The 25,409-nt window shown below is 41.0% G+C and overlaps 1 protein-coding gene across 3 annotated transcripts in view; it reads left to right on the forward strand.

Annotated features, from left to right (window-relative positions):
- MORC2 (MORC family CW-type zinc finger 2) overlaps positions 1–25,409 on the forward strand; it is a 46,277-nt gene that overhangs the window by 2,064 nt on the left and 18,804 nt on the right. For all 3 annotated transcript variants that reach the window (XM_066260139.1, XM_066260141.1, XM_066260140.1), the window contains exons 2-6: positions 8,201–8,254; positions 12,213–12,247; positions 18,281–18,349; positions 18,889–18,979; positions 22,578–22,686. In XM_066260139.1, coding sequence (XP_066116236.1) covers positions 8,201–8,254; positions 12,213–12,247; positions 18,281–18,349; positions 18,889–18,979; positions 22,578–22,686 — 358 coding nt within the window. The remainder of the gene's footprint in view (positions 1–8,200; positions 8,255–12,212; positions 12,248–18,280; positions 18,350–18,888; positions 18,980–22,577; positions 22,687–25,409) is intronic.

Raw genomic sequence — 25,409 nt, forward strand, 5'->3', positions numbered from 1 at the left:
AAATAGCCATTCCTCAAAATGTGTGCAGATCTCAGGACACATACCATCTTCATGATTCTTGGGTTCATGAAGAGATTACTATCACTCCACATTGGTCTGGAATGTTTCAGGTCCTTATACTCACTCTTTTGGAAGTAATCCATTGGGTCATAACTACATAGTATTTTAATACGTTTATCACTTTTGAGGTGAAGGTAAGTATTCTAACATTTTAGTATGTGCAGAGGTGATGAGCAGCTAAATGATGGCCCAGAGATCTGAAGAAGCACCTTCAAGGTTGAGAATATAGACTTCAACTATCCAATAATAGTTTAATAGTTTTTGTCATTTTATGAGAAAGGACTTAGAAACAAAACCAAAGCCCTAAATTGTCAGTCTTCTTTGTTGTCATGTCTGTAACTTTTTGTTTGCTATTTTTCCTACCAAGGAAATAAAATTTTTCTAAGTTAAGTGAATTGCCAAAGTATAGAGCCTGGCTTTGTTGTGTTTTGTTTAAGAAGCTTATTGAACTAAAGTAGTTTTAGAGTAGGTACTGTAAAGGTTACCTAGGCAAATTCTTATGCTATGGATGTTGACTCAAATCCAGTTAGGTAAGGCTGCTGACTAGTTTATAATATAGCCTTGGGGAAAACCTTCAGTATCCTTTTTATGTTTGAACTGTCACATTAAGAATCAGTATTTGAAGGTCACTGAATGTTCACAGATGATTGTGATTGATGAATGGTTATCTCAGTTCTAAATTTTGGAATGAGGAACCAAATTTGAAATGGTAGACTATTTGATGATCATAGAATAATATGAATGGAACTTTGGAAACTGGGTTCTTTTTCCAGTTTCCCCAAAAACTATTTGATTATATAACAATAGTAACAATAATTAGTTGCTTCATGCCAGTTACTATTTTAAACATAGGTGAAAGTAATATTTATGGCAACACTGCTGGAATTTCTCCTTTGTATTTGAGGAAACTGAGACTCAAAAAGAGTAAGTTCCATCTCAAAGGTTACACACCGGTTAAGTGACAGATATAAGGCAGTAAGATTTATCTGGCAATAGTGATTAGTGCTAACCATTAGGCAGTACTAACTCTAGTCAGTTTTACCATTAAGGACTTCTCTTCTTGTCTATATATATATATATATAGGGAGGGGTTTACTTCTCACTTTAAAAATCTTTAATTTTATCACAGTGTGCCTCAAATTTGAGGATTCTGGCATATATCTCTTTGCTTATTTTGCTGTTTTATAACATACCAGTAGACATACAGAGTCATAGCAAAGAATTAAACCTCATTTAAATCACTTGTTTAAAGTGATATTGGATTTTCTTTTTCTTTTTTCTTTTTTGAAGATCTCATTTGGCTTTAAACAATTCCTGAATCAGGCAGCATCCTATCTAGCAACTGCGAGAATTTTCCTAAGATGTGATTTGGTACTCTTAATAGTGGTAGTTGTATCTCCTCTGTGTTTTAAGTGGTGGGATTTCACTTTCAGAGAAAGAGTAATTTGTTATATAGTACCTTATTTTTTTTTCTGTTAAGTTGTTAAAAACAGGATCATTTTAGGGTGTCTGACATCTACAATATAGCTGTGTTGTGATTTATGAAAGAAATGGCTCTTTCCTTGCCTCTTACTTAATGTAGACTTGCAAGCAGAGCCCAAGCTAGAAGGAAGGAAATCAGTATAATTAATGCAGTGGAAAAATCACAGGCTTAGGAGCCTGCCAAGGTTGGATTTAATTGCTTCTTGGCTCTGTCCTTGGGCAGAGGTCAATGGCTCAGTCTCAGTTTCTTCATCTATAAAATAGGACTAATTCAACAATTTTTCTGAGTATTATATGAAGTAATATTTATGAAGTAATTAACTCTTAGATAGCATATGGTACATTGAATAGATGGTGATTATTCTTTTTTAATACTAGCTTACATAAGCCAAGAGTTGGTAAGCATGGTAGCAATTTGCTGTTTGGCACTAGTCATTGGGCAGATCGATTTAGTGAGTTCTATAGCATCTGTTAGAGTAAATACATATTTTTGTATGTTTTTATTAGGCGACTGGTGACTACTGATGGTTATTCTCTTGGTTACATTAGCATTAAGGTTTAAAGTGGGCACGGAAAATTCTCAGGATAACACGAAAGTCTTAGGCTAATTTCTTTTAATACTGGATGTTACTAGTGTGAGTTGATAAAAGGGGGTTTTTAGTCTCTAGCTTGGAGCCCAAGGTTGCTGACTTGATCAAGGGGTCACTGGCTCTGCTGGAGGCCTCCTCCCCCACCACTGTGAGAAAGCAATCATTGAACAACTAAAGTGCTGCAACTATGAGTTGGTTTCTCATTTCCCTTCCTATGTCTGTCTCTCTCTTTTATTACGCACATGGGCTTATGCTTAAAAAAATTTAGAGATTTAGGGTTTTTAGCCTGACCAGGTAGTGGCGCAGTGGATAGAGTGTCGGACTGGGATGCAGAGGAACCAGGTTCGAGACCCCGAGGTCACCAGCTTGAGCGCGGGCTCATCTGGTTTGAGCAAAGCTCACCAGCTTGGACCCAAGGTCGCTGGCTTGAGCAAGGGGTTACTCAATCTGCTGAAAGTCCACGGTCAAGGCACATATGAGAAAGCAATCAATGAACAACTAAGGTGTCGCAATGAAAAACTAATGATTGATGCTTCTCATCTCTTTCTGTTCCTGTCTGTCTGTCCCTATCTATCCTTCTGACTCTCTGTCTCTGTAAAAAACAAAACAAAAAAAATTTTAGGGTTTTTAGATAAAAGAAGTTTTTTCTGTTACTGCTCTTTGGTGGCAGATTTGTGACTGATAGTAAAAAATTCATGAACAATTAGGTGTAGTGGTGATAGTGATGTTCCTTTGGCATAAAATTGCATATCTTAAAAAGTCATTCTTTGGCCTGACCTGTGGTGGCGCAGTGGATAAAGCGTCGACCTGAAAATGCTGAGGTCACCGGTTCGAAACCCTGGGCTTGCCTGGTCAAGGCACATATGGGAGTTGATGTTTCCAGCTCCTCCCCCCTTCTCTCTCTCTCTGTCTCTCCTCTCTCTCCCTCTCTCTCCTTTCTATAAATGAATAAATAAAATAAAATAAATTTTTTAAAAAGTCATTCTTTGTAGTACTGCTAAGTATTCTAATAGAGCAGGATGCTTAAGTATAAGGCCTACTTTCTATGTCAGTTCCTTTTGGCCCATTTTATAACTTTTTATCTTTACCATATTTTTTTAGGTTGTTTTATCCACATTTGAAGTTCCACTATAGTGGAACCTGTCAACTCGAGACATTTCTTATGACTTGTAGTTCTGTTGAAATGTAGATTCTTACTCTAAATGTATTAAAGCAGTTTGAATGTAAAATGGTTGCTCTAGATTTTTTCAGCTTTATTTTCTATCAATTAGCGCAATTACCTATTATCAACATATCCAAGAACTCAGCTGGTTTAAAATCAGGCTGATTATGAATAGGAAGACTATTTCCTTACATAATGAGTACATTTACATCTGAATTTGTCACTGGATTGCTGAGCTGCAAAACAGTTTCTTGGGCAGCACAAATAATATAAAAGCATCCATCATTTGAAATTGAGAGTTTATTAAAAATCTTTTTCCAGATTTTTTTTTTGGTCTTTTCCCAAAATTAGAAGCTGGGAGGCAGTCAGACTCCTGCATGCACCCAACCGGGATCCACCCAGCATGCCCATTAGGAGGTGATGCTCAGTTGTGGCCAGGGCCATTCTCACCTCGAGGCGTCGCCATGGAGCCATCCTTGGCGCCCGGGCCAACTTTGCTCCAGTGGAGCCTTGGCTGCGGGAGGGGAAGAGAGAGACAGAGGAAGGAGAGGAGGAAGGGTGGAGAAGCAGATGGATGCTTCTCCTGTGTGCCCTGACCGGGAATTGAACCCAGGACTTCCACCCACTGAGCCAACTGGCCAGGGCCTTCCAGATGATTTTTCTTGGACCACATCTAAGTAATTGTTAGATCTATGAAGAAAAGGATTTCCTTGGAGTTATTTAAATATCTATGTTAGATACCAACTAGAAATGGATGGAGTTCAAACAACCAGTGTAACAGGCCTTAATGAAAGGAAACTGCTGGGCTGTCTCCTAAGGGAGAGCAGCACAGGCTACAGACTTAGGCCACTTATTAAAGGTTAGGGTAGGGAAGTAAGGGTGGCGGGGCATTTGCTGATTGGCTGCTGCTATTGCTGTGCGCAGGGGTGCTTTTCACCAATTATGGATGTTGGTGGATTTTCAGTTGTCAGCAGTTTCAACTGTCCATGACTTTATCAGACATTCCTTTGTGGTTGGTCACCTGCCACCAGCCCTGAACCTAAGAGAAATGAGTGCATCTCTTTGAATATTATTTGAAAAAGAAAAGGAGAGAACTTATGCAGTTGATATGTTTCTTGGTTCTTACCATTTTAAGAGATATTTAGAACTCTAGCTTTATCATTTGGTAGTAGCATTCATCATTAATCAATTGGAGGTCTGGAGAAGTTTCTGAGTGTTGTTTCTGACCTTATCAACAGTTGTTACAAAAGGCCCCTTTTATGCTGTATCCATACACATCACAAAAGTGCCCCTTAGTTACATTTTTTTTTTTTTTTTTTTTTTTTTTTTTTTTTCTCTTTTTCATTTTTCTGAAGCTGGAAATAGGGAGAGACAGTCAGACAGACTCCCGCATGCGCCCGACCGGGATCCACCTGGCACGCCCACCAGGGGCGAGGCTCTGCCCACCAGGGGGCGATGCTCTGCCCATCCTGGGCGTCACCATGTTGCGACCAGAGCCACTCCAGCACCTGGGGCAGAGGCCACAGAGCCATCCCCAGCGCCCGGGCCATCTTTGCTCCAATGGAGCCTTGGCTGCGGGAGGGGAAGAGAGAGACAGAGAGGAAGGCGCGGGGGAGGGGTGAAGAAGCAAATGGGCGCTTCTCCTATGTGCCCTGGCCGGGAATCGAACCCGGGTCCTCCGCACGCTAGGCCGACGCTCTACCGCTGAGCCAACCGGCCAGGGCCGCCCCTTAGTTACATTTTAAAGATATCTGTTAACTTACCTGAAAATGTTAAGTGTGGAACAGCATTGATACAGTGTGGAATTTGGAATTAAAGAAAATTCTAAATATATGTGGCACATTTCTAAACGTTATCCATGAAGTAGAGAAAACAGCCAGTGATAGTTTGTGCTTGCCCTTTTGAGGTCTTGCTTGAATTCTAAATGTCTATTATTTTCATATGAAGCGATCAGAAATATGTATTGCTTAGAAGCAGTTGTGGTTTTTTTGGGGGGGTTTGTTTTTTTTTTTGCAACAGAGACAGACAGGAAGGGAGAGAGATGAGAAGCATCGAGTCTTCGTTGCAGCACCTTAGTTGTTCATTGATTGCTTTCTTATATGCCTTGACCAGAGGGCTAGAGCAGAGCAAGTGACCTTTTGCTCAAGCCAGTTACCTTTGGCTTCAAGCCAACAACCATGGGGTCATGTCTATGATCCCACGCTCAAGCCAGCAACCCCACACTCAAGGTGTTGAGCCCATTCTCAAGCTGGATGGGCCCACATGCAAGGCTCTAACCTCAGAGTTTTGAACCTGGGTCTTCTGTATCCCAGTCCAACACTCAACCCACTGCGCCACCACCTGGTCAGGTTAGTATTTCTATTTTTTATTTCTTTGCCCTGATGGCAAAGGATATCAGAATTAATTTTCCACATAATTTATATTCTTCATTCTAATTACAAAGCCTAGATAATTAATTCTTTACTTATTCCAAAGATTTTGGCTTACAAATTATAGCCTCATTCTTCTTATATGTAATTGAGTTCTAGTTTTTCCCCAGGAGCTATATTTCTGAGATTCTTTAAGTTAAAGTACAAATTCTTACTGAGATTATTGAGATAAGAAGTATTGCAGTAATTTATTTTATGTTTTTATATAAGTGTTCAAAACTTTAAAAGTTTTAGAGTATAGAAAACAAATCCACTTTATAAGTCACTTATTTTTTTCTTTTTTGTATTTTTCTGAAGTTGGAAATGGGGAGGCAGTCAGACTCCTGCATGCGCCCAGCCAGGATCCACCCGGCATGCCCATCTGGGGCGTTGCTCTGTTACAACCAGAGCCATTCTAGCACCTGAAGCAGAGGCTATTAAGACCCATCCTCAGCGCCCGGGCCAACTTTGCTCCCATGGAGCCTTGGCTGCAGGAGGGGAAGAGAGAGACAGAGAGGAAGGAGAGGGGGAGGGGTGAAGAAGCAGATGGGCGCTTCTCCTGTGTGCCCTGGCTGGGAATTGAACCCGGGACTCCTGCACGCCAGGCCGACACTCTACCACTGAGCCAACTGGCCAGGGCCTATAAGTCACTTCTAAGTCAGGAAATAGAGTGTTGAATGCTTGAGAGCAAATGTTAGATTTTGTTTGTTTATTTATTTATTTTATTTATTTTTCCATTAATTTGAGAGAGAAGGGAGGGAGGGAGATAAACATCACCTCATTTTTTCACTTAGTTCCATTTAGTTGCATACTCGCTAATTGCTTCACATTGGTGCTTTGACCATAGGGTCGAACTTGCGACCTCTGGTGTGTCAGGTTGCCACTTGATCCACTGAACCACCCTAATGTTAGATTTATTTTAAATTTATAGTACCTTCAGCAAATCATATTAGTTTTTTTCTGTTTGTTTTTTTTTAATGGAGTAATCTAATTTTTTCTTTTTTGTTTTTTAGTGAAGTACTTTAGGAATACTTTTGTATTTCATTTGGTAATTTGAAGAATTTAATATGATTCTAGAGACTTAAATATTTTTAATGATTAAAGATATGTTTTATGTAGGTTATTCTCTTAGAATGTTTTTCATGTAAAATAATTAAGAATTGGATTTTGGTCAGAATAATTTGAGCTCTATTTTCTAGTTGAATTGGAGATAAAATTTCTACTTTTTGTTAAAACTTATTTTTTTGGGTCACTTTTGGATTAGCAACATATAATCACTGATCTCATGGATAAAAGTTCTTCCTAAAATTCACAGATTTTAAAATTCAAAATTTGAATTTGTAAAAGTTTAAAGATTTACCTGAGGAGTTAAAACTATTGTTCCTGACAGTTGTGTTTTGAGTATTTATTTTATGAACAAACATTTTACAACTTTAAATAATACTATAAGTGATCAGAGGTCCTAGATCCTGGTTATCTAATACTGGTATAGTTCATTCTAAGTTTTTAGGAAATTTTAGTTTATTAGCCGAAACTTTGCATATAAAAAAATCAGCTGGAATAATTTGGTTATTTTGAAAACTTGATGATGGTAATACATAATATGTGTTAATGAATTTACATCTTCCTTAATCAAAAGTCAAGGTTTCTAGGTGGACACATCCAACTTTCATATCTAATGAGAACTATTAAGGGAAATTAAAGAGACTGTAAATGGAGGAAGAATTGTAAGGATAAATCTTATACATAAATATCTTTATTGAGCTCTGAATAATGTGGTAGTTGAATGCTTACCCAAACTTTGACCATCCTCTCTAAGGAGATGACCATTAGCTTCTTTCCTTGAAGGGGTTAAATTTACAGGGGTCCTTGGAGACTAGATCATGCTCTTGTTCTATCAGGAGGAATTGTTTGAGAAGGTGTTGCATTCCTGTAATATGTAAAAAGTTCTGATTTTAGTCAGAATAAGAGAAAATTAAGAAATGGATTTTTCTCCTTTCTCCTGACTTTCAAATGGAATATTTTTGTTTATAAATTGCACAACAGCAAATGGATTTTCTTCTTTTACCAGTGGATCATACACAACTATTGATAAAGCTAGATGATAACAAGTTGTCCATTGAACATACTTAGATATATACAGAAATAGCTGGTAAAGGCAATAATAACTAAATTATTCATTTTTCTAGGCAGAAAATGAATAGTGAAAAACACTGCTTTTAGCAGTAGTACACTTAAGGATATTTTAATGCTATAGAGGGGGTTTTTCAACATAGAATAAACATTTCTGTGTAGCTATCAGGACTTGATAGTTTAATACTAGAGGGTATTAGCAAGCTAATGGAGAAGTTTACATTTCAGTAGTGTAAATTGATAATACAAATGGTGATTTTAGATTTTTTTCTACAAACTTAGTATTTTATAACCTTGCCTTTTTATTAGAAGTCATAGTTCAATTTCTTAAGTCTTTTGCTGACTCTTTGTGTTTATTGTTTCAGAACTACTCATGAATTCCTATTTGGTGCTCTTGCTGAACTGGTTGATAATGCAAGGTATGTAGTCTTCAGGTATATAGTCTGAGCTTGAAAATTTTGGGGGTCGTTGTGACCTTTGCTCTCTGAAGACATCAGAGGAAGGCAATTCTATAACAGCTATAACTCCTAAGAGGCCTGTTACCCAAAAGAGTGTTTTTAATAGCACAGTAGTTGATACTTCCATTTTATTTGATCAACTTTAATTCATTCATTGTTCTGTGTTCCAGCATAAAAATAATGAACTTGTACCCTCCAAAGCTACCTTCCCTTATGTGTGAGCAAGATAATTGTAGTGAAACACTGGGAATTCAGATAGAAATTTAGGAATCAAATTAATGAGACAGACAAGTTCTGAATTAATTTGTGCTATTAGGAGAGTATCATCTACCAGTACGTCTTTAAAATTATACCAGAGTTCTGTGTCTTCCCAAATATATTATTGTCAGATAATGCCAGTTGATCAAAGCATCATCCATTGTTAGCTGCTATGCTTGGAAGAAATAATTTTTTAGCACTTTGTTATACTGAGTTCAAAGTGATAGAAGTCTATAAATATTATTGTGCAAGACTGAAAAGTTTCGGTTAGTTCAAAGGTAAGCAAATAAAAATTCAAAGTAAGATTTTGTTATGTTATGAAAATACTGTTTCAGTCTTATTTCTGAATGCAAATGTAATAGTCAGACATTGTTTTATTGATTGGGTATTGATTAACAAAAGAAGAAGAGGTTAATAGTTGACAGGAGAAGTTGTTTTTTTATTCAGTGAGAGGAGGGGAGGCAGAGATTCCCATATGCACCCCGATGGGGATCCACATGGCAAACCCACTAGAGGCAGATGCTTTGCCCATCTGGGGTGTTGCTCTGTTGCTCAGCAACTGAGCTCTTCTTAGCGCCTGAGGTGGAGGCCATGGAACCATCTTCAACGCCCAGGGCCAAGTCTCACGGGAATTGAACCTGGGACATCCACACGCCAGGCCCCCTGGCCGGATAGCTCAGTTGTTTATATCATCATCCTGAAGTGCAAAGGTTGCCAGTTTGATTCCCAGTAAGGACATGTGAAGGAGAAATAGTACAGTGTTTTCCCTCTCCTCCTCCCCTCCCCTTCCCCTTCTTTCCCCCTCCCTCTCCCAAATCAATAAATAAATAAATAAATTTAATTTTTTAAAAATTTAAAAGGAGACAGGATGGGAGAGAAATGGGAAGCATCAAGTCTTCATTGGAGCACCTTAGTTGTTCATTGATTGCTTTCTCATGTGCCTTGATGGGGGGGGACTACAACAGAGCCAAGTGATCCCTTGCTTATGCCAGCGACCTTGGGGTCAAGTCAGTGACTATGGGATCATATGTGTGACCCTGTGCTCAAGCTGGTGAACCCATGCTCAGGCTGGTGATCTCAGGATTTCGAACCTGGGTCCTCCACATCCCAGTTTGACACTATCCACTGCGCCACCACTGGATCAGACTCAGCTCATAGTTTTTTTTACTTTAGTTGTTCGTTGCTTGTTTGTCCTATATGTCTTGACCTGGCAAGCCCAGGGTTTTGAACCGGTGACCTCAGCATTCCAGGTCATTGCTCTATTCACTGTGTCACCACAGACCAGGCGGGGGTTTTTTTGTTTTTATTTTTTTGACAGAGACAGAGAGGGACAGATAGGGACAGATAGGGACAGGAAGGAGAGACATGAGAAGCATCAGTTCTTCGTTGCGGCTCCTTAGTTGTTCATTGATTGCTTTCTCAAATGTGCCCTGATTGGGGAGGGGGCTACAGCAGAGTGAGTGACCCCTTGCTCAAGCCAGTGACCTTGGTCTCAAGCTGGTGAGCCCTGCTCAAACTAGATAATCCTGCGCTCAAGCTGGCGACCTCGGGTTTTCGAACCTGGGCCCTCTGCGTCCCATTCTGATGCTCTATTCACTGAGCCACCGCTGGTCAGGTGATCAGGTAGTTTTTTGCATTTAAAACCAGTGAAACTCTCTGTTCCTCATTTTCCTTGCCTGCAGTTGCAAAATTGGACTAAATTACTTCCAGACCTTTATTGAAGGCTTTATTGATGACTGAACTGAGCTTGCCATTTCAGCTGATGGCTAGAATATAATGGAATACCTCAGCTTTTCAAGGTTAGGGAAGATAAGATTATGGGCTTGTGAATCAGTCTGCTGACTGTAGTGTGTATACCATGACACCTCATTTTTTCATAGGCTTGTGGCAGGTTATAGTTTTTCTTTTATCTCAGTATCTTGGTGTGAAGGAAAAATGGACAAGTTTTTAGAACATTTTTTATAATTGTAATTAATTGAGAGAAACAGATTTGAGTCAGTTCTTATTGTCTAAAGGGAAATGTTTTTACTTATTTTTTAGATGTTTTCATGATGAAATTGGTATTTAAAAATACATATCCAGGGTCCAGTCCTTAGAGCAGTGGTCCCCAACCTTTTTTGGGCTACGGACCAGTTTAATGTCAGAAAATATTTTCACGGACTGGCCTTTAGGGTGGGACAGAGAATGTATCACATAACCAAGACAAGCATCAAGAGTGAGTCTTTGATGGATGTAACAGAGGGAATCTGGTCATTTTTAAAAAATAAAACATCATTCAGACTTAAATATAGATAAAACGGAAATAATGTAAGTTATTCTTTCTCTGCGGACTGGTACCATATGGCCCATGGCCCGGGGATTGGGGACCACTGAGTTAGAGCATCATCCCAAAATGACAAGGTTGTTTGTTTGATACCCGATCAGGGCACACAGGGGAAACCACCAATGAATGCACGACTGAGTGGAGCAACAAGTGAATTCTTCGCTTCTCTCTTTCCCTACCTCTCTCTGTCTCTCTTAAAATCAATCAATCAATAAAAAATTAAGCCCTGGCCAGATAGCTTGGCTGGTTGGAGCATTGTTCTGAAGCACAGAGGCTGCCAGTTTGATCCCCAGTCTGGACACTTACAGGAACAGCTTGGTGTTACTGTCTTCCTCTCCCCCTCTTTCCCCTTCTCTCCCCCTATCTCTCCCTTTTATCCCCTCTCCCCCCCTTCTCAACCACTCTCACCCCTTCTCTCGCCCTCTCATTCCCCCTGCTTCTTGATAATATATATAGATAGATAGATAGATAGATATACATACAGTAGTTCCTTGAGATACGAACAGACCAACATACGAATTTTTTAAGATACAAGCTGCGACTCGGTCCATATTTTTGTTCACAATCTGAGCGAAATTCCAAGATATGAGCCGTGATTCAGAAAGCTGCCACTAGTTGGTGCATTGGAGCATGGTTCCAATATCGGCAGTTTGATATACAAGTTGACTGACTTACAAGCTGGTTACAGAATGAATTAAATTCGTATCTTAAGGTACCACTGTATATTATGTATAAAATCTCCAGGCCATATGTGTCATGTGATTATTTAAATAATGTGCACTCTTGTTTTATTGTTTTGTTTTTTTTACGGAGACAGAGAGTCAGAGAGGGATAGACAGACAGGAACGGAGAGATGAGAAGAAGCATCAATCATAAGTTTTTTGTTGCTCATTGCGACACCTTAGTTGTTCATTGATTGCCCCCTCATATGTGCCTTGACCGCGGGCCTTCAGCAGACTGAGTAACCCCTTGCTCAAGCCAGTGACCTTGGGTTGAAGCTGGTGAGCTTTTGCTCAAACCAGATGAGTCCACGCTCAAGCTGGTCTTGAACCTGGGTCCTCGACATCCCAGTCCGACGCTCCATCCACTGCACCACTGCCTGGTCAGGCTGATTATTTAAATAATGTGGAGTTCCAGAAGGGCTTCACAGATATATAAGGAAAATTGTGTTACCAGTGTAAAAGTCTAGTTTTAATGTATGTAGAATGACTATGATTTCATGAAAATAGACTCAAAATAGTATTTATCTCACTCGTAATAGTATGCATTTTGATAGTTGATATTTCAGATTCTCATTTGGATCTTGTTTTTGTTTTTTGTTTTTTTTTAATTTTGCAGAGATGCTGATGCCACCAGAATAGATATTTATGCAGGTAAGACAAATGTCAGTCTTTTAAAGCCAGATCCTTTTAATGATGCATTTATTGATATGCCTAAGAAATGAGTAGGAAATAAGTGGTTTCTAGAGCCTGAGGATATGACACAATTACTCCAGCTAGGTCTTAGGTAGAAACAGGGTGGCCCTGGTTAGGCATGTAATAGAAACCAAGAATATTGATGTAAAGAAACTAACACAGGGTGATGAGATCTATAGATCTTTTCAAGTAACCACTAGGAAATATACACATGGGAATGATGGAGTAGAGTAATTGGGAGTGTAATACTAACTACCAGAGATTTTGCTTTTTGGAGTTAGCAGTTTTGTGGTGCCTACAACCAAAGAGATCTTGTTGGAGGCCAATTTCTTCTACAACTCTGGTGAGGACCAGTCCCAACTTGGAGAGTGAGTTGGGTAACTAGATTGGCATTGAGGTTTGCAGAGATATTTTCGAGCTGAGGTGTCAGGTAGGAAGGAGGGCTGCTTTGCTTGGAATTTAAGGATACTAAAGCATGTACTGTTTTGCTTATTTAGTTGGCTTTGTTGTTGGGCAGTAAGAACCTCTTCTTTTTTTCTAGAGGAGGTGCAACAGTGGAAGAATTCTTAGTCATTATCATTGCCCCCCTCTTTTTTAAAAAATAATTTGCATTCTGCCTGTTTATTGTTTGTGTTAGCACTTTTTTTTTTGGTCATTTAAAGGCTAAAAGTCTGGAAGCAGAATGGAGGAAGATGGTTTTTAAATCCAATTTGGATAGCATGATCTGCTTTTCTGACAAACTTTTCTGAAGTCTTCTGAAAGGTTTGAGGGAATATTTTGAATAACATTGACTAGCTTCTGAGAAGACTTGAATGTTTTGTGGGAATATACATTTATCAGATAAAACCTTCCAGACCTATACATATATCATTCCAGTGTATACATATATCAGATATAGTCCTTTAATAAATGGGAACAAGCACACAACTAAGAAGTAATTCTTAGAACTTCCAATGTCATATAATTATGAGTAATCTCTCCAGACAGGAATTTCTCATGCCTAATACACTTTGGAGCAAAGAACTACTTTGTATTTCAGAACAGCTACAAGTCAGCTATACTGCTTAAATTCCAAAAGCCATCTGTTTAAAAGTCTTTATCGTGGTGAAAATAAGACTTCTTTTATTTTTAGAAGAAACCAACAGGAAAAAGGAGCATAACAGAAGACTATTAGGAGATAGTTATTACTAAACCTTCAGGCCACATTGGAGGTACCAATGTGTATCTTAACTCTTTTTTTGTTTGTTTGGTTGGGGTTTTTTTGTTTTGTTTTTGAGAGAGACACAGGAAGGGAGAGAGATGAGGAGCATCAACTTCTTAGTTGTGTCACTTTAGTTGTTCATTGATTCCTTCTCATATATGCCTTGACTGCTGAGCTCAAGCCAAGCCAGTGACCCCTTGCTTAAGCCTGGACCTTGGGCTTCAAGCCAGCAATCATGGGATCATTTTGATGATCCCATGCTCCAGCTGGTGATCTTGTGCTCACGAGCCTGCCCTCAAGCTGATAATCTGTGCTCAAGCTGGATGAATCTGCGCTCAAGCTGGCAGTGTCAGGGTTTTGAACATGGACCTTAGTGTTCCAGGTTGACACACTATCCACTACACCACCACCAGTCAGGCGTATCTTAAATCTTAATGTGCTTTAGTGAGGAGTAATTACAGCTACCTCTGACAGAAATCATGGCTATTTTAATCACTGCACAGTGATAAAGCAGAGAATGAGCTTCTACTCCTAGTGATATTTAAGGGACAAAACATCATAGCCAAGTCTATTTGTAAGAAGCTTTAAAAAAAAGACCATCTCTATTCCCTTCTACCACCTTTAGTGGATGCATTTCAACAAGGAAATTTTGATTTTTACACTCAAAATGCAGCAGAACAGTTAGATTTCAATTTAAATGAAAAAAGGCTGAGTGTGCATTTATTCTGTGCTCAGTACTACTCTTGTTTTGCTTTAGGAGTTCAGAGAGAATGAGATATGGGGGCTTTGTAAATTCTCATTAGAGAACTTAGTCGCTGTTTGGACAGTTAGCACTCTACAAATCATTAGAGAACAATAAAGCAGTTAAGTATTAAATGGTGTGATAGAAGCAGTAAGCACTGTAGCATTTTGGAAAAAGACATGATTTACTCCAAGACAGGAAGTCTTGGCTGAAGTATCCTTCACACTTTTCTACCTCAGTGCCTTATTCACACATTCAATGGGAGGAATAAAAGCAACCTCACTTTACAAATGAACTAATACATAATTACTGATAACTAATATAGTCATATCTTGCTTTATTGTGCCTCACTTTTTTGCACATCACAGATATTACATTATTTTACAAGTTGAAGGCAAGATCCTCTACTATCAAAAAGGTTATGACTTGCTTTTATTACAGTGGTCTAGAACCAAAACTACAGTATCTCCAAGGTGTGCCTATAGTATAAAGTTTTTGTTAGTATGTGGGAAACAGTATTTTTCTATATCCTGTTTTTAAACTAGATTGATACTGTACTTGGCAGTTTCTCCGAAACTGAATTCACCACAAAGTCACATTTTAGAAGATTGTATTTAAATCTAAGAAGGGCAAGAAAGGAGCCAGACTCAAAGTAGAGAGGTGTTCACTTACCCAAAGCATTCCATATACAGACCATAATGTGCCTGTAGAAGTAGACTGTGTTTTTATTGACTTTCTTGACTTCCTTGGTTAGGGAGTGCCACTCCTCAAAGAAAGATTCCATCTGTAGTGTCAAGTCAGTGGTTAGTAAATGGACAATTAGTCGAAGCAAATGTAACTGTAATGAATACTGTTCAAACAGATCGCAAAGTATGATGAAGAACTTAGAATTCATTTCATTACAATCTCTGCTAAGGACAACAGTATGTATTTTATCATCTCTGACTTTGGATACATCCCTTCTCCCATTTTCTTTTTCTGTCTTCTCCCCCATAGGGTTGGTGGAGGGATGTCAGGCTAATTTGGAGAAGCGAGACTTGCCATGTTGGGGGCAGTTTAGATGTATAGCCTTCCAGACTGTCATTGACAATCTTACATAGCTGCTTAAGCACAACTCAAAGAAGGCAGTTTGGCATTTTTGTATCATGAGAGGAGCATATAGCCCTCAGCTACTTAAGCTCTTCTCTACCCCTTTTTTCAAAATTTTTTCCTTAGAGGCTTCAAATATCACTCAATTGACTAATTAAAATAACTATCAGGTACTAGGAATGTATCTCTTAACTGGTGGAATATCTGGGGAGGTAGTTTTGAGCAGGAAAGCCTTGTAGCTCAGTGCTTCTCAGAGTGGGTCCACTGATGGACAGTATTGGAATTCTCAGGTACCACTTCAGACCCACACAATCAGACTCCAACTCAAGTGATTCTGTTTGTTTATTTATTTATTTATTTATTTATTTATTTTTAGTGTGAGAGAAGAAGGGAGGGAAGGAGGGAGAGAAGGGGAGAGAGATGAGAAGCATCAATTCTTTGTTGTGATACCTTCGTTGTTCATTGATTGCTTTCTCATATGTGCCTTGACCCAGGGGCTCCAGCTCTGCCAGTGACCCCTTGGTCAAACCAGCGACGTTAGGCTTCAAGCCAGCGACCTTTGGGCTCAAGCCAGTGACCATGGGGTTTTGAGCCTGTGCGCAAGGCAGCAACCTTGGGGTTCTGAACCTGGATCCTCAGCGTCCCAGGCCAATGTTCTATCCATTGTGCCACTATCTGATCAGGCTCTTCAAGTGATTCTTATCACACTACCTTTTGATCTAGCTAATACCCAGTCTCCTGCTTAAACCCTCTGGGCTTACCTGATCTGCTACAGTCCATTGGATGTAAGCTCCATGAAGGCAATGATCACATCTGCATTGTTTACTGTTGTTATCTTCATCACAGGGGCAGGCACAAAAAATGCTCAGTAAATATTCATCAAATAAACAAGTGATTGGGATAAGCATTGTGGCTAGGTAAAGATGCCACACTGCCTGTTGACAAAGTTGAAGAAGATACTGCTGTGTTGGCTAGTATCTCTTGACCCTGAAGTAGTGTTGTACATGACCATGGATCTGGACACTACTAGCTGCTTACAGGCTGTCCATCACTGTGGCCAGGAGGATCGCATACAAATGAGTTTCTTATGCTCATAAACCAAATGAAAAATCTTTGAAGTGAAGTCTATGAGCAAGAAAGGGATCTCAGACCCACTATTATGTGCTGATTGTTTGCTAAAACAGTTTGCAAGTCCTGTTCTAAGAAACACAAGGGCCTAAAACTAACTTCCTAGGTGGCATTCAAGAAATGCCACCAGTGATTCATGGGGACTATCAAAATGCACTTGGCTTGAACCAATTTCTAGGTGTCAAGCCGAGTGTTTATGTATAGTTTATGGCTAAAGTGTACAGCAAATTGCTTATGGTTAGATTTAGACCATTTTTACATGATCTGTACCTTGCACAGTTTGAGTCTCCATATGACACTTTGCTCCCTCTAGAAGAAACTTTGAAGCCCCTTTTCACTTTTCTTGCTCTTGTTCCTACTTGCTAGATCTCATTTGGATTCTCCAGACTCTGATAAAAGGCACTGCCATAGGGAGAAATTTTCTTATCTATAAGTAGTACTTCCAGGAAGGTCTTTGCTCTTGAACTTTCAAGACAAACTTGTTTTTAATGTTTCACCAAAGCTAAAGCTTCCTGAACACTGAGTGATACTTGAAAATATATGGTTTATAGTACTTCTGAAATAGCATTTTAAATTACATTAACTAGTCCATTTAACAGAATGCAGTTGTGACTCAACTCGAATCTTTAGCCTGAGGGAGGACACAGCATTCTAAACAGATTCCTCAACTTAGATAGTTGTATAAAAAGTTGGTAAACTGCAGCTTGGGGAGACGAAAAAAGCCTTCAATTAGAAACAAGGCTTCAAAGCAGCCTCGTGCTTGTTCCAGTAGTACTTTATATCAACCTTCCTTTTAGTGGAAGTGCTTTCCTGATTCTAAGACCTGTGCTATTACTCCTTTGCCTACCTAGTCCTCATTGGGTCAAAGGGCACCTGGGACACTCTAGTATGGGCCCCCGTCTGTATTTGGAAATCTCTTCTCCAGTGTCCGTGACATGGCCCAGACTACTCTTAAGTAATCTTTTGCTGCTATAGAAGACATGCTAAAAGAAGAGTGTCTTCTACTCACTGGAATCGGTCACAGTTTGTTGCATTCCCTTCCTTTTCACCAAGAAGCTCTGCTTTGGCTGCTCTCTCTAATTTACCCTCAAGGGACTGTTCCTCCTGGTACTCAAGCCTATCTACCTGGGAATCAGGCAGCTTTCACTGCACCCTGTGCCATCTCACTTCTGGGTTGGGGAGCCATTTCAAGGACCCACAGCAAACAGGATATGATGATGAATTCAGATAGCCCAGAAACCACAGTTAGTGGTAATAGTTGCAGAGAGACTTAGTGATTCAGCTTCTAGGTAGCAGCTGCCACCACTGTACCTATAGCATGCCATCACTTTGTCTGAATTTAACCCACAAAGGTGGTGCCCTATTGGATTTGAGTAGTATTGATAAGATATAGTGTGTAGTAGTAGCAGTACTTTAGTGGCTTGGGATTCACAGCAGAAGGGAGAGGTTGAAATAATCCCATTAGGGACAGGCAGAGAGATAATTGAGGTATGTGTGAAATACATATCTATTCTGTGGTCCTGAGTGCAGTTAGATGCTGAGCCAGGTATTCCTTGTCCTCTGTAAAGTCTCAAGGTTTGTGATAAACTAGAAAGCATTGGAGAAGCTTTGGGAATTCCCATCTCCAAGGGCCCTGACATTTAACTCACACTAGCTAAGTTGGTTACAGGGAGAAACTAGGTTCAACCTGCCCTTTTTGAATGGATCTTCACATTAATCCACCTTCTGATCATACCCATGTTGCCCCTCTCTTAAAGGGTAACAGCCCAGTAATGGCAATGGCAGTGGGATATTTTGTTTGTTTCTTTTTTGGTTTGTTGTTTTTTTACAGAAAGACAAGAGGATCTGCGAGGAGGATTTATGCTTTGCTTTTTGGATGATGGAGCAGGAATGGATCCAAGTAAGTGATGAGATAATTACTTCTTTTTGTGAGAATGTAACCATTTTTATAAAATACTGTGTTAACTTGTTTTTTTGTTGCCTCACTTTTGTGACTTAAAAGATCCACCTGGAGAGAGGAGTCTGTTGCAACATCTCAGGCTTAGTTTCACTAATGGATTTGCTAGGTCTTGTCCTAGCATGGGAGATAGCATCTGAATGGCAACCTGAAGTCACTCTGGTTAGCTGTCTCTTGACATTAAATTCATCAGCTTGCACAATGTCCTGCAGCCAAAACTATAGTACAGTCACCACCCCCTACCCCAAGCCTTAGTACCATGTTTGGGTAACACAACAGAGTCATAGTGATGGCTAGACTTAAGCTGACAGGCCAGTCTGGGGTTGCATCCAGTTGCCTCATGGTTGTGAATTTTCCTTGGACGGAGGTTTTCAGTAGACATACAGCTCTGCTTGGGGTTAGCAAGGCTCAGACCTTTTATTTTTGAGAACTCTGGGAAAGAGATGCAAACTTTTCACTTTCTCTTATGCTTGCCGCTTCAGGTGATGCTGCCAGTGTGATCCAGTTTGGGAAGTCAGCCAAACGAACACCTGAGTCCACCCAGATTGGGCAGTATGGGAATGGGTTAAAATCGTAAGTATACTAGAAGCTTGTCACATGATTCAAAACAGAATCAAGTGAAGCTCTCCTGCTTCTGTCGCATGAACACTTTTTTCTTACTTGTTTCCATCACTAACTCTGGAACAGAAGGAAGATCAGAAAGGAGTGGTTTTTGGACTCACTGTTGTCTAGCCTAGTGTACTTCACAGATCGAAAAGTATGACTGCCCAAAACCAGCTGGGGTGGGAGAAGCTGTAGGTTTCGCTTGGCACTGTGCTCTGGAACTGCATCTCTCCTCTTGAACAGTCTTATTTTACTCTGTGGTTGAGGTATTTAGTAATTTTGTGGAGTTGGTATGTATCTGAGCTAGTAAGAAGGTTGTTCATGGCACAGCTGTGTTCCCTGAGCACCTGTCTCGTGTCATGCTTTGTCCTGGACACTGGAGATTCAGGTTGAGTCAGAGAGACCCAACCCTCTCTCCTAGAGGACATAGTCTCCAGGCATATGTCCTGTGAGGTCTTGTAGCAGGGACTTACCTAATGTATTCAAATCCCTTGAGACTTCTTTTTCAGCCCTTGATTCCCACTTGTTTGGTGTTTGGAATGTGTTCTGGTTTTGAGTGAAGCCCCAAGAGAAAGGTTTCTATTTCTGAAATGCTCACTTCCAGCTGTACAGACCTTTGGATGGAATAAGATTTAGTGGAATTGGAGTTTGTACAAATGGAATTCTGAGTCACGTTTCCAGTCTTGCTGTGGAAACGTGTTGTTTTGTTTGAGAAAGTGTGCTGGTCTGGTCAGTCAGCAGTATTAGTTGTCCCTCACATGCAGTGTGCTTTGGGTGTGTAGGGAAGAAAGAAAGGGCTTCCAAAGGACATCAGGAACCTGGTACCTGGATTTTTCGATTTGTTTCTCAAGGCGCAGTAACCAGATGGTAATAACAGACACTTACCATGTGCTAGGCACTGTGCTAAAACCTTTACTTGAATGATCTTGTTTAATCTTCACTGTAGTCCTATGAGGTATCAGTATGATTATTCTTATTTTCAGATGAGGGAATTGAGTTTTAAAGGCTTAAGTGACTTGCCCAAAAGTGTAAAAATGCCCAAGTGTAGAGCAGAGAGAAGAACCAGTTCTTTCTTACTGCAAAGTCAGAGCTGTGTTCATCTCACTTAAGTCAGGCAAAACTGAAGTTCAAATCTCACCTCAGGCACTTAATTCTTTGAAACTCAGCTTCCTTCTTTATAAATTGAGATTATAATACATACCAAGTTGCAGATTAAATGTTATCATTGTTGTGAGAGCCCTAGTCAGGTTCTAGCTTCTTTTTAATTTCTCCGTTTCTGATCTTTCCATAGATTCCTGGCCTGAATCAGTGAGTCTGGGGTAAGGCCTAGGAATCTGTGCTTTTCATAGGTTCCCTAGGTAATTCTGCTGTGGGCGAGCTAAGTCCTCAGTAACTGAGGCCTGCTAGAGTTAGTGTGATGTGAGGAAACCTGACTTCCCATCTGGATTGTAGGCTAGCCTTCTCCTACCTATCTTATCACTTCTCTGGCCTCAGAGAACTGATTTTACCTCTCTGATTATGTTTCCTGCTCTGGAAAGTAGGATTCTAATCTCTGACATTTTCCTGTACAGAACACGTTTTAGGATCAAATGAAATATGATTCTGAAAGCACTTAGAAGACTGGGAAGTGAACGTATACAGAAGTTGAGGGTGTTGTCAGCATAATTTTTTTTTTTTTTTTACAGAGGCAGAGATAGACAGGGACAGACAGACAGGAACAGAGAGAGAGATGAGAAGCATCAATCATCAGTTTCTTGTCGCGTGTTGCGACTTCTTAGTTGTTCATTGATTGCTTTCTCACATGTGCCCTGACCGTGGGCCTTCAGCAGACCGAGCAACCCCCTGCTGGAGCCAGCGACCTTGGGTCCAAGCTGGTGAGCTCTTTGCTCAAGCCAGATGAGCCCGCGCTCAAGCTGGCGACCTTGGGGTCTCGAACCTGGGTCCTTCCGCATCCCAGTCCGACGCTCTATCCACTGTGCCACCACCTGGTCAGGTGTGTCAGCATAATTTTAATACCATAGTACAACTTTTGTAAAGTACCCATTGACATGGAGCCATCTAGTGTTCAGAGTGAATTAATTTTTAAATCAATTTGGAATTTGGAAAATAGTTTTAGGAGGAAGTGTTTTGTGCTGAGAATAGGACAGAGAAACCAGGGAAATCATCAGGAAGGTGGCATTTTGTAGTTGTTATTCAGCCTCCAAGGTCAGGTTCAAAGACGAGGTAGAAAGTGGCACAAGTTTAGAGATTTTGCCATATTAGGGCAAGAATAAGTTTTGACAGAGGCAAGATAATTTGCCTCATTTTGCCGCCCAATAGCTTTAGGGAAGAAGGAGGGCTGTGAAGTTATCAGGGGAAGGAGAATTGCCAGAACCTCAGGAACTGGAAGAGGAGAAACAGAACTTGGCAGCCCCTAGGGTGTCTGGATAGTGTCCTGGGAGTTTTCCCGAGCTTTTGGTGAAATGGGACATGGCATTCATTTGTGTATTTGGCATACTAGTCTGGTTTGTATTTGTTCATAGAGGAGAATAATAAGGCTTCTTATTGCCTCCCCTAAGGTATTATGAAGACTAATGAGATTATAGCCATGAAGCCCCAGAAGCCACTCCAAGGAAAGGGAACTAAACCGCTCCATTGTTCAGTGGGCAGTCTTCCCACTGGTCCTCATTCTTCTCCCAGGCAACTATTCCATGTTGCCTGGAAAGGCCTGTCCTAGCCTGTCCCTCTGATGGTTTAACGTGGCCAGACAGAGGAAGGAAGCAGTTGATTTCATTCAGACTTTTGCCTTGTGGAATTCAGCCTCAAGGCACATTTCTCAGGAACCAGTTGCATCCAAAAGCAGAGATCTGCCTCTGTCATAATGAGATTGAGGTGGGCAAAACAATTTTGAGACAGAAGATGGCTGTAGTTATAGGACCTGAGCCAATTATGGGCCTCCTCAAAAACTGATCAAGAATTATATTTTATATGGCTAGCTGCTGTGCTTGATCATTTTGTTTTTTTGAGGACTTGTAAGCATAAGTAGGGGGCTGTTCTCTTGATGGTGCTGCCGTTGGATGAGTGGATGTGAGGGTAGTTTGTGTCAATGAAGGAGGAGTACAATGGGAATTGGTTGTGGTTAGAATGGAAGATGATGTGTTAAAGGTATCAGTTACCAGAGTGAAATGTGATGGTGGCATAGGCAGAGGGTATCTTGGGTGACTGGGATAAACCTGGAGCATAGGCAGCAGGGTTACTTTTACTCTTGTAGCAATAGCCTGGGGCTGATGATTGGCAGTGAATTCGCACTAGAAGGGTGGTGAGAGAGCCCTGCAGGTTGGGTAAGTGTGGTCAAAAAGGTTATAACGAAAGACTGAGGCCAGTGGAAGAGCGAGCAGAGGGAGGAGTGTCAGATGAGAGGAGAAGGGATGAGGGTTTTGGAACTCAGCTCAGGGTACGAAGACTTTAAGGAGGCTTTTAGCATAGCCTTGCAAAGGCAGTTCAGTCATGTCCAGACAGTAGATTTGCTCCTTTTTCAGATGAACTCCTGAATCCTTGGGAGAATAACCCATTTCTGCTTCTCTTTCAGAGGCTCGATGCGCATTGGGAAGGATTTTATCCTCTTCACCAAGAAGGAAGACACCATGACCTGCCTCTTCTTGTCTCGTACCTTTCATGAGGAGGAAGGCATTGATGAAGTAGGTCCCATCTTCATGGCCCAAGTTGCCATTCCACATCTTCTGGGTCTGCCCAGGCTGCTTTTATAGGTCATTTGCTAGGTTCATTGAGGTTTCAAGATTACAATCATGGCCCTGCTCATTGGATTAGCTGGTTGGATGAACTGGCAGATACCTTAATGTGAGAGGAATTAAAACCTCAAAGCTTCAGGTCATCAAGTGGCAGGAACCTAAATTTGGATTTGTAGCTCCCCTAAGTCTGCTGCTTGAATTCAGTCTGATGGGGTGTCTCTATGGAGAGTTGTTTTTATCAAGGGGAGGATTTGGGGCTTCTGTGACTATGGGTGGAAACCACAGTTGGTAATAATAATGGGAACAAAACTGTCCCATGTGATAATGATTTTGTGGAATGTGCTATGAGCATATTTTCCTTTTGAGGAAATGTGTTGCTCTAACCATTTATGTCAGAAGCTACAAGTCACATACCTACAGGGCCTGGCTAGATAGTAAAACTGGTGAGCATATGGAAAGATTACTATAAGTCCTTTGCTAAATGGCAACTCCAGCTGATTATTTCTCTGCTGGAAGGAAGGCCTAATGAATCTACCATATTCTGATTTTAGATATCTGCAGAGCTGGTTTGGTGAGGCCTTTGCCCCCTCGTGGGGAGGGGGAGATCAGGGAAGGCCTTGGGCTTAGTCTGCCCAGCCTCAGACTAGACTCTTACCTCCTTTCATATGTGAGAAATGGAGGCCAGAGCTTAAGAGAAAGGGCTGAGAGGGCCCTCGCTGGTTGGCTCAGTGGTAGAGCGTCGGCCTGGCTTGTGGATATATTGGGTTCGATTCCAGGTCAGGGCATACCGCAGAAGCGACCATCTGCTTCTCCACCCCACCCCACCCTTCTCCCTTCTCCTCCCACAGCCATGGCTCAATTGGTTCAAGCAAGTTGGCCTTGGCACTGAGGATGGCTTTGAGAGCTCTGCCTCAGGTGCTAAAAAATGGCTGGGTTGCTGAGCAATGGAGCAACAGTCCCAGATGGGCAGAATATCGCCCCCTAGTGGGCTTCCCAGGTGGATCCTAGTCGGGGCACATGCGGGAGTCTGTCTCTCTGCCTCCCCTCCTCTCACTAAACATAAAAATAAAAAAGAGTGGTAAAAAAGAAAGGGCTGAGAGTGTCTGCAGAAAGAAATCCAAGGTTGTCACATCAGCAGATAGGTAAATTCATTGAAAGTTTTAATATAATTTATTTCTGTTGGTTATCTACGATTGAATTTGTATTAGCCCTGTTTAGATGGGAGCTTAAATCATAGCAAATTAGTTCGTGTTGGAAGTGAAAAGCTATTTTCTTCTACTATCTTTCCTTGGTAAGCCAGTGGGTTAAGTTTGCCTTATTGGAGTCAGTTCATTCGGCATACTTGAAATGAGTGAAATGCTGCAGCTGGAAGTAGCAGGCTCTTGAGAACAGATGGGGCAGGAGGACTTAGCTCAAACTGGGTTTATCAGGAATGTTTTCTTACGGACCGAGGGCAGTGGGAGTAGGCTGTTCAAGACCCTGAGCACTGTGGGAGTGACTTGACAGAAGGGCCACCTGAAGAAAGGTGGTGGTCTCTAAAGAGCAGCATGGGCCAGGTCAGGTTTGACCTCAGGGCCTTGATGAATATGTGGGACTTTATTAAAAGCAACCATTAAATGAAAAAAAAAAAAGCAACCATTAAAAGGGATTTAAGCAAGGGTGTGGCAATATCAGGTTCTCTTTTAAAAAGATCAGTTTAGTTATTGTGTAGTGATTGGACTGGAAAGACTGGGGTGTTGGAGTGGACCAGTTGAAAGGCTCTGGTTGTGTGTAGCCTAAAAGGGCTCACAGCAGGGAGGTAAGAGAAATAGGAGTCCTCATCTCTTTAGTATGTGAGACCCATAGATGTGGTTGATCCGTGGAGAGAGGAAAGGGGAAGGTGGGGTCATAGGTGACTTAGGTTCTGGTGTGGCAGTGGAGCATGGTGGGCTATCTGGAGCTGGCAAAGAATGAAAGAGGGGCAGCTTAGAGGGGAAGAGTGTTTTGTTCTGGGCACTCAGAGTTAAGTGTGGGTCTGGAGCTTGGGGGAGGCCTGGTTCCAAGATTTTTGGTAGCAGATGAGCTCAGCTAAAGGAGCATATAAAGGGAGATGGGATCTCAAATATGTTGACATTTAAAGGATGTCAATTGAGCCATGGCTGCAGGAGGAAAAGGGAAAACGGTGGGGTGGGGTGGGGTGGAGAAGCAGGTGGTCGCTTCTGCGGTGGGCCCTGACCTGGGATCTCAAGCATGTCGACATTTAAAGGCTGGAGAGAGGAGAAAGCGCCAGTGGTGACAGGAGTGGCCAGAATGGTAAGAGGAAAATCAGGGCAATGGTTACATTGAAACGAAAGGAGAAGTGTTTTGATGGCAGGAATGAGAGCTGATGGAAATGAGCGAATGACCAATTTAAATAATGCCATTGTCACCTGGGACTGCTCTGAAGAATGGGATGTGCAGAGTGAGGTACAGATTCACAGACACAAATGGAACTCAATTCCCTGGTGAAAAAGCCAGGTTGAAATTTTTTCCTTACTTGGTGCTAGAAGGTCACTGTTTTGGATTGTACTGTATTGCAAACTCAGCCAAGATTTTAAAATAAGATCATTTTTGGCTGGGTAAGAATGTGTCCAAACCAGTTCTAGGGTTGAATACTATAGGCATGAAGCTTCTTAGAAACCAGCAGAATGTCT

The sequence above is a fragment of the Saccopteryx bilineata genome, chromosome 2 (assembly GCF_036850765.1).
Source record: "Saccopteryx bilineata isolate mSacBil1 chromosome 2, mSacBil1_pri_phased_curated, whole genome shotgun sequence".
Lineage (NCBI taxonomy): Eukaryota > Metazoa > Chordata > Mammalia > Chiroptera > Emballonuridae > Saccopteryx > Saccopteryx bilineata.